Below are 9,806 nucleotides of genomic sequence, written 5' to 3' on the forward strand. Positions count from 1 at the left end.
ACAGCACTTCTTAGGCATGATCCCAACGACAGAATCCTGGTTGCTAGACCGAACCCCATTTTGCTCATTCGAGAATGTATTTCTATTGGTTAGAGAGGCACAGACAAGGTTGTATTATTGTCCTCGAATGGAGAAAATAACCTTCCTGACCACACACGTATTGATCAATATCTGAGCTTGTATTGCTGCTGTAACAAATGACAACAAGGTAGTGACTTCAAAGGACACAAATTCATTATCTTCTAGTTCCAAAGGTCAGAAGTCACACATGGGTCTCACTGTGCTAAAGATCAAGGTGTTAACAGGACTGAATTCCTTTCTAGAAGACCTAAGGGAGAATTGGTTTCTTTGTGCTTTCTGGCTTCTAGAGACGATCTGCATTCCTTGGCTTATGGTCTTCCTCCATCTTCAAAGTCAACAGTGTGGCATGTCTCTGACCCTTCTTCCACCATGGCATCTTTTTCTGACTATAGTCGGGAAAGTTTCTCTGCTTTGAAGGATTCTTGACCCTTTAGCCATACAAGGTAACATATTGACAGGTTCTAGATTCAGGACATAGGTATCTTTGGGGGCCAGTACCCTGCTTTCCAGAGAGCTCCATCATTTTTGTTGTTTCTCTTCATGGTGGTGATGGCAGCAGAACCTTCCTGACTTCTGATGGATCTGAGAAGAATGACAGGGCTTACTCCATCCAAGAAACTCAACGAGGAGCCTCTTCCCTCTGGGCCATCGTGGGGGTCATTGAGATGCTCATTGGCCAAGGCCTGGCAGCAAGGCAAGAAGCTCATCTGGAAGCTCTGATGGATGGGGTGTCACACTCGGGCCCTTCGGTGTTTGTGCTACATGACACAACTTGGCCACTTAATGGCTCCTCCTTCCTGAGATTAGCAGTTGTTTCTGCACGGATGGACATTTTCAACTTGCATAAAATTGTACTTTGAAAGTTGTCTGCTAACAGATATATAAAGCGTGTGTGCACATTGAACATAAAGCGCACATTTTCTTTTGCCAAATTAGTGGATAACATGCTTTCGCCTTCACTTGATAAACACCCTTTTCCAAGTAAATGCCTGCTAAATAGCAACGTAATTGTACAGAGCAAAGGGAGCGCAAAGTCAGCGGAGGTGCCATAATCAACTTTCAAGCCAAATTACTAGGCTTTCACTGAATCATGATTCCATGGCAGTTAAAACAAATGTAGGTGGCTGACACGGAGCAGGAGATCAATTGCACTTTTCAACACAGGGAAGTTATGTATTTGCCCCCCCAAAAAGGTGTTTAAGTGATCAAATATTTCACAATACAACTTGACTAGTGGGGGAGTGAGGAGGCAGTAAGTCCCAGCGAGGTGCAGCGAGGGAGCGGACGCGACGCTCGAACTCGCATAGAGAAGTCCAGGCTGACAACTCCTGAGGGAGGACTGGCGATGTCTTGTAAATCCAGGCAGTTCAGACTGTACGATTCAGGCTGAAAAAATACTCTCCCTCTCCTTCATTTCCTGTGTAATTAAGGAAAGCACTGACTTCGTTCCCTGTATAATTACAGGCCTGGAAATGTGGCCTCAGGCTGTCTACACAAACGCCAATAAAATCACCTGCAAAGGGGAAAATATCGGATAATCAACTGATGGCTTGGTCAAACAACTGGTTTAAATTATTTTCTTCCCCCTGTCCCTGTTGAACCGATGAGAAAAGGTAAATGGGCCTGAAGTGTCTGGTCCCGTGCCACTTACTTGGCCTCATCGGCACACACACCTGACTCTCCCATTCACCCAAACCTCGTTATGATACCTATTCCCTCCTGTGTCCCTACTTCATCGATGAGATCAAGACCAAGAGGCATGTATTTCACCTCAACTGTCTGCCCTCTGCCCGTGTGCTAGAGTATCCTCTGGGCCCATTCTGAATTCTGTCCTTCTTCTTAGTTTTGTGACCTGGGGCAAGTCACTTCACATCTCTGAACGTCAGTTTGCCCATCTGTCAATGAGACAGCTTGAAGGTGAGCTATGGTAAGTGCTAGAGGAAATGTTAGTGCAGATAATGATGGCAATGTGGTACCGAGGGAAGGAGAAGACAGACGGCGGTGATATCAGAGTCACTTTCCTTGGTAAATCTCTGCTGGAACCTCTCTCCACCTCTTCTCCCTCCATCCCAACTCAAGCCACTTGGTTGAGGGCTTGGAGAGGGAAAAGGGGGGTGAAGACATAAGAGCTCTCTAAGACACGTGATGGCAAACAGTTCTGACAGAGGCCAAGTTGCCTTTCATATTCCTTCCTCTCTTCTGTGAGAAGGAATTACAAATGTGGGATAAATAATACCATTTGGGACTTGGAGTAAGAGAGATCTGAGAGCCATGAATTTTCCTTTCCTTCTGGAAAGATTACACTGGATGGTAAGATGTGAGAAGAAGAAAACCTTGGAGCCAGAGATGCCTCTGGATGGAGACTGGTCCAGTTGGGTCGCAGAGAGTATAACCTCTGGGTCCTACCTCTTGGCCTTGGGCCAGTCTGGAGGAGACCTGAGACTGTAGGTGTGCCCGTGTCTCCATTCAGTTCTCTTCTGCCGGGCAGATGGAGAGTACAAGTTTCACCCTGTGCAAAAAAAGCCTTCCATTTTTATTTTTTATTATTTTGGGTTTTTTTTTTTTAGAGATAGAGAGTGAGCGCAAGTGGGGGAGGTGGGCAATGGGAGAAGGAGAGAGAGACCTGCCCTGAGCTCAAACCAAGAGTCCGATGCTTAACCGACTGAGCTGCCCCTCCATTTTTTTAAATGCAGTCTCTTCAAGTGTTACATGAGAGATGTTCCGGAATATGAACTCCAGAAAGAAAAAATCAACCAGAAGTACAACCATCAATTTCATAACCCAAACATGCAAGCAAAACCTGGCTTACGATACAATAGCCCTTCTCTGCTACATGGCTTCCTGTCATTCAGATAGAAGCAGGGAAATCATGGGTTGTGCAATCGGTGAGATGTCACCTGAAGTCCTAGTTGCTCATGTACAAGCCTCTAGAATGTTGGGCTACTTGGTTTACCTCCCAAAGCCTCGCTTGTCTTACCTCTAAAATAGAGGGGAGGATTATAGGTCTCATAGCTACTTTTGAACATATGAAACACAGTTATAATAACTTAGTTTTTGTGGTTTTAATGAACGTTTAACCTTAGCATAGTTTTAGATTTACAGAAAAACCATAGGGTAGTACAAACAGCTCTTTTGTATTCCACATCAATTTTCCCTACTGTTAACATCTGATATCAGCATGAGACATTTGTTACAACTAATGAACCAATATTGAGACATTATAGTTTTTAAAATTTTTTTTAACATTTATTCATTTTTGAGAGAGAGACAGAGACAGAGCACAGGTGGGGTGAGGGCAGAGAGAGAGGGAGACACCCAGAATCTGAAGCAGGCTCCAGTCTCTGAGCTGTCAGCACAGAGCCCGATGCTGGGCTCGAACTCACAAACCATGAGATCATGACCTGAGCTGAAGTCAGACACTTAAACTGAGCCACCCAGGTGCCTCTGTTTTTAGATTTTTTTTAAAGTTTATTTATGTATTTAGAGAGAAAGAGAGAATGAGCTGGGGAGGGGCAGAGAGACAGGAGATCTGAAGTGGGCCCTGTGCTAACAGCAGAGAGCCCCATGCAGGGCTCAAAGTCATGAACTGTTGAGATCATGACCTGAGCCGAAGTCAGACACTCAACTGACTGAGCCACCCAGGTGCCCCGATACATTGTTATTATTAAAGCCCATACTTTATTCCTATTTCCTAAGTTTTTACCGAATGTCCCTTTTCTGTTCTAGGATCCCATCCAGGATTCTATTTACTTGTCACGTCTCCTTAGGTTTCTCTTGGCCGTGAAACGTCTCTTGGAGGTTTCTCTCAGGCTTTCTTTGTTTTTGATGACACTGACAGTTTTATGGAGTACTGGTCAGGTATTTTGTCAAATGACATTCAACTGGGATTTGTCTGACATTTCTCTCATGATTGGCCGGGGCTCTGGCTTTTGGGGAGGAGGACCAGTCACAGAGGCACAGCGTCCTTCTCATTCCATCATATCAAGGGAGCATGCTATCAACATGACTCATCACTGTTGACGTTAACCTTGATCACCTGGCTGAGGGAGTGTCTGTCAGGTTGCTACACGGCAAAAGCTGCTCTTTTCTCTTCATGGTGTTCTCTTTGGAAGGAAACCCCCACGCACGGCCAAATGTTAAGCGGTAGAGAGTTACGCTCTACCTCCTTGAGGGAGTAGCACCTACATAAGATACTTAGACTTCTTTTCTACAGGAGATTTGTTTGTTCTCCTTCATTTAATTATTGATTCAAGCACTTCTTTGTGTCAGTATGCACTCTTGAACGTTATTTAGTGCCTTGAGTCAGAATGTAATATTCTTGTATTTATTTATTTTGTTGCTCACTTTGTTCCAGCTGTGGCCATTTTTATTTTATTTTTTTTTTCAATATATGAAATTTATTGTCAAATTGGTTTCCATACATCACCCGGTGCTCATCCCAAAAGGTGCCCTCCTCAATACCCATCACCCACCCTCCCCTCCCTCCCACCCCCCATCAACCCTCAGTTTGTTCTCAGTTTTTAACAGTCTCTTATGCTTTGGCTCTCTCCCTCTCTAACCTTTTTTTTTTTTCCTTCCCCTCCCCCATGGGTTTCTGTTAAGTTTCTCAGGATCCACATAAGAGTGAAAACATATGGTATCTGTCTTTCTCTGTATGGCTTATTTCACTTAGCATCACACTCTCCAGTTCCATCCACGGTGCTACAAAGGGCCATATTTCGTTCTTTCTCATTGCCATGTAGTACTCCATTGTGTATATAAACCACAATTTCTTTATCCATTCATCAGTTGATGGACATTTAGGCTCTTTGCACAATTTGGCTATTGTTGAGAGTGCTGCTATGAACATTGGGGTACAAGTGCCCCTATGCATCAGTACTCCTGTATCCCTTGTGTGGCCATTTTTAGAGCTCTTTCGGTGGCTCCTGTGTCACTCTGCCATGCCCCACCCTTTTGTGTTTTTGATCTGATCCTTACTTTCTGGCACAACATGCTCTAGGCTGATCCCGTATATTTCCTTCCCCAACCCTGAAATCTTCCATTTCTCTAGGAGCCTCTTTTCAGAAAGCAAGTTCTGGTTTGGAGTGGTAGCTATGCTTGTTGCTATGGGGATGTCTCAGTGGAAACAGATAGGTTATATGTCTATGCATGCTCACTCATGTATATACTTATATCTGTAATTATTTCAGTATCTGTGTATGTGTCTCCGTCTGTGTCTATATTAAGTTACACATGAGTCTATACTGTGGTCTCTACTCTAGGACCACGGGGTTCATTCTAGTTTGCCTCCCTTGCGTGTGTGTGTCTCTCATGCCAACAGTGGCAAACCTGCTTCTGACCATCTGCCACCCATTTACTGATTTGTTTCAATTCCATTATACACGTGCAGTGACTTCAAAATCATTAACCCATACAATGGGAAACAACTTCGCCAACTGGAATACAACATGTATGCACAGTTCCTTTTGTCTTTCAACTTAACATCTCCACTCATTATCAAAGTTACTTAGGTCAATGCCTCTGTACCCCACCCCCTTCAGTGAAGTTATGTCACACATTCGTAATACGGTTACATTATTTTGTCAGTCTGCCAATTGGGGTTCATGATCACCCAAGTGACTCTTTTTAAGATTTATCGTTCGTGTGGTAAAGTTCTGTGGGTTTTGTCCAATTCGTAGTAACACTATTTATTTTTGAAAGAGAGACAGAGAATGTGCGCCAGTCGGGGAGGGGCAGAGAGTGGGAGACAGAGTTCAGAGCTATGAGCACAGAGCCCTGTGTGGGGCTCAAACTCATGAACCGAGAGATTGTGACCTGAGCTGAAATCAAGAGTCGGCCACTTAAGCGACTGAACCACCCAGGTGTCCCTGCATCCAGTTTTTAGTGACTATCTCCACTTACTTTGTAAACACACGGATATAGTTAGTATAACTATTTTAATACCCTTGTCTGCTAATTCTAAAGTCTGTGCCAGTTCTTAGGGCACTTTTGATTTCTCGAGGGAGTTTCTATTTGATTTTTCTCAACTTAGTGATGTCAAAAACCTCGTTAATGTGGTTAAAGGCCAGCGCTACATCTTTCTTGTAAATTGTAAATTTTTCACATTTTTCTCTCAGGTTTTGGATCTTATTTCTAAAAGTCAGAAGAGGCTTTCTGTGTCAGTGATATTAATGGTCTAGGTTACAATCCTCCCCTCCCCCGCTTTGCCCATCATCTTTCAAGTTCTTGTATGGTGTGCTTTGGTCTTCCTTTTAACATTTTCAGACACGTGGTGCATCCTGGGTGACTCAGCAACCAGGGGACACTGGAAAGTGAGCCCTTCATTGGAAACCCCAGAAGTCCCGCTAAGCCTAGAGGCTGTGTGTCCAGATGAGCGCCTCAGACCGACTGAGTCCACTAGTCATTTAGGAACATAAGGCCTGCAGGGAAGGCCATGGCCTGCTTCCCCTTTCCTCCTGGGCCAACAACCCAAATGGGACACCTTCAACCTAGGGAACTATATGGACAGGATTTAATGGCAGTGTCTCCTCCAAGGGGTCAGGAGCGTATTGGGCTTGTTCACTGAAATGAACTGTACCAGCGTCTCAGCTGTGAAATAAGCCCCAAGGGAGGGAGGATGCTACCAGTGCCAACAGTAAAGTCAGAGGCGGAAAGTGCTATGAGGACCCGTGCTGAGACCTTCACACGCGCGGCTGACGCACCGGTGGTTGAGGTGAGACCTTAACCGGGCACCTCCGGGCAATCCTCCAGGATGGCCACCATCCCTAGGTTGTCCTTCCTCACCTGCCATCACCCAGCACAGCTTCCAGCACGCGAATACCCGCCTCATCCCCCTACAGGGTTAGCACCCAAGTCCGGAAGTACCCCTAATAAGGCAAGTATGGACCCCAGACTGGAAACAAGAGCGGGACGCCCAGTGGGGCAGGTTTGTTTGCTGAAGTCCGACGGCCTGAAGGCAGTGATTTCAGACTGGAAAGTGGAAAAGGGAACAGAGCGACTTGGACACCGGGAAAAGCAGGTGGGATGGGAAAGTTTCCTGGTGGCAGGCAGGGAGTGAATGGGCTTGGCCCGTAAGAGTCATTTGTGGTCAGGAAGTGGGATGATTAACATCTCCATGTTAAGCTAAATGCCACCATGTTATCTGGCGGGGGGGTTGGGGGCAGATATACCAAATCAAGGTGATGGGGGGGGGGAGAGCACAATGAGTCGCTGAAGAAGATTACTGTGAGAAAAGGCATGGAGAAGACACCCTCTCCCAGCCAGGTGGCCTCACACAACTAACTGGTGGAGATGAGGGGGTTAGCACATCAGTTTGGGGGGCTGTTTAAGGGGTGAGAAAGAAGTGGCCCCTTCCTCCCACCACAACATCTTGGCCTCACCCACCCTGCACTCCCCCTCCCCCCTGAAGGTGTCAGGATGGTCCCTCGTGAGGTCACAGTGGCTGGGGGAGTGGCCAGATGACCACACAAAGCTTAAGGGTGTGGTCCCTCAGGGCCCTGGGAGGGGTATATATAGGGGCGCCTCAGGGGTCTGGGCCAGACCGCTGGGAGTCTTCGAGATGGCGAAGGCAACTAGGAAAACCCAGAACCCACCAGCTTGTAGCACAGCTACACAGCAATCAACATCAGGCCCCAGAAGGAGGAAACCCGCGAAGACCCCCCGTCAACCCAAGACCGGAGGCAGCGGCAAGGTAAGACGACCCCACCCAACCCAAGCTCTTCTTCCCTAGTGTCACTTCCCACAAGACTGCTCTGTGCCCTTACCTGGCAAACGCCCCCTCTTCCGAGGGGTTCTCCCGAAGCCCCTGTCCCATCCACCCCCGACCCTGTTCCCCTGACCAGACACTCTGTTGTCTTTCCAGGTGACCAAACCAACCATAAAGGTGAAAAGACAACTCCGGGGGACCGTGACCAAGAAAGCCCCGATGAAGACTCCCATTTCTTCAAAGAAAGTGAAGAAAGGTAGAGGGACTGCCCTGTTCGGCCATTACCGCAGGATGAATAAAGCGCAGAATCCCCATGATTCGCAGTGGGACCAACCCAGCACCTCAAAGGTGCGTGGTGGCCGCTAACTCTAGAGTGAGGCCAGAGATTTCTGAGGTCTGCCCCTGAGAAATGGGTGGCTGTTTAGTCATCGAATTTCACACAAATGGGGCATACAATTGGCAATGAAAATAAAACGACCTGTTAAAAAAATCTGTGTGTCTCTGTGAGTTCTCTGACGGTGGGGAGTGGGGAAGGAAGGGGAGAGGTAGGCGAGCAAGGGAGGGAGCTTGGGCCTGGGGGGTTGGGGGTGAGACCGGAAGGTCTGGTAGGCCAGAAAGTGGGGATAAGGGCCGGGTGGGAACTGAGCACCGAAGACGAGCTTCCCACAGAAGAGGAAGACAGGAAGAGGAGGAGACCGGATTTCTTTGTGTGCGTGTGTGTGCGCACGCAGAGGTGTGGACCTAGTTGGGGAGAGGTGTTATGTGTGGGGTGGCAGTGTCAGTCCCTGAAACAGCATGTGAGGTCACTGACTGCAGGTCACCTACCTCACAATGGGTAGGCGTGCCCCACCCTGTCCTGTCAGCCGCAAAAGGCCCTCAAAAAACCTGAACTTCTCACCCTATGAAAAGCCCAAAGGACTAAAATAATGGTGTTTTGGGAGGCCACAAACCCAACATTGAATAGGCCACTTTCTTCCTAAGATTACACACACACACACAGACACACACACAGAGACACACACGCACACATGTACAATTCAGGTCTATTTTGTGCCTTCTACGACCCTACCAAACTGAACATATAGCGTATGTTTATACTAACGATTTTAATGTCCCTGTCAGCTCATTCTAAAATCTGTGTCAGTTTGGGATTGGTTTCCCTTTCTCAGGGTAGTTTTGTTTTTGTTTTTTGTGGGTATTTTCTAACTTAGTGAAGATAGACAGCTGTTAATATGGTCAAAGGCCAGGACACCTGGCTGGCTCAGTCGGGTGAGCGTCTGACTTTGGCTCGGGTCATGATCTCATGGTTCATGAGTTCTAGCCCCACGTCAGGCTTTGTGCTGACAACTCAAGAAGGCCTGGAGCCTTCTTCGTGTCTCCTGCTTCTGTGTCTCCCTCTCTGTCCCTCCCCCGCTTGAACTCTCTCTCACTCTCAAAAATAAAGATTAATATGGTCAAAGGCCAGCTCTATATCCCTCTTGTGAAATGTCTATATTTTTTCACAGTTTTCTGTCAAGCTTTGGATCCTTTATCCAATGATTTTCCAATGTTTAAATATAAGGAAGTTTAGCCCTAATATTAGCCCTAATCAGGGATCTACATTACAATGTTTTCCCAGTTTGGTGGTTGTCTTTTATGGTGTGTTTTTCTTTCTCTTTTAAAAGTTTATTTTTACTTTTTAAAGTTTATTTATTTTGAGTGAGAGAAAGAGAGAGAGAGGCGGGGGTGGGGGGGAGGGAGAATCTCATGCAGACTGTCAGTGCAGAGCCTGACATGGGGCTCAAACCCACACACCATGAGATCATGACCTGAGCCAAAACCAAGAGTAGGTTGCTTAACTGAGTCACAAAGGTGCCCCTCTGCCTTTTACAATTTTGAGCAGTGTGATACATCCTGGGTGAGTAAGCAACTGGTGAACACCAGGAAGTGAGTGTTTCAAGAGAAACCCAGGAAGCCTTACCATGCCAAAAGGTGGCCTGCCCAGGAGAGCACCTCAGGCTGGCTGAACCTGCTAGTCTTA

General features: G+C 46.7%; 1 protein-coding gene across 1 annotated transcript; it reads left to right on the forward strand.

Moving 5' to 3' along the window:
* The first annotated feature begins 7,603 nt into the window (after nt 1–7,603).
* Nucleotides 7,604–8,276, forward strand: LOC113597815 (uncharacterized protein CXorf51A-like). The gene is made up of 2 exons (XM_027054822.2): nt 7,604–7,771; nt 7,943–8,276. The coding sequence occupies exons 1-2, from the start codon at nt 7,640–7,642 to the stop codon at nt 8,150–8,152; spliced, it is 342 nt and encodes a 113-aa protein (XP_026910623.1). The 5' UTR covers nt 7,604–7,639; the 3' UTR covers nt 8,153–8,276.
* The last annotated feature ends 1,530 nt before the right edge of the window (nt 8,277–9,806 follow it).

The sequence above is a fragment of the Acinonyx jubatus genome, chromosome X, assembly GCF_027475565.1.
Source record: "Acinonyx jubatus isolate Ajub_Pintada_27869175 chromosome X, VMU_Ajub_asm_v1.0, whole genome shotgun sequence".
NCBI classification, from domain to species: domain Eukaryota; kingdom Metazoa; phylum Chordata; class Mammalia; order Carnivora; family Felidae; genus Acinonyx; species Acinonyx jubatus.

Excerpts from the sequence above, each read along its gene's own strand:
- LOC113597815 (XM_027054822.2), top strand. The coding sequence starts at position 7,640 with ATGGCGAAGGCAACTAGGAAAACCCAGAACCCACCAGCTTGTAGCACA. Across the intron at positions 7,772-7,942 it reads AGACCGGAGGCAGCGGCAAG|GTGACCAAACCAACCATAAA; the intron begins GTAAGACGACCC and ends TTGTCTTTCCAG.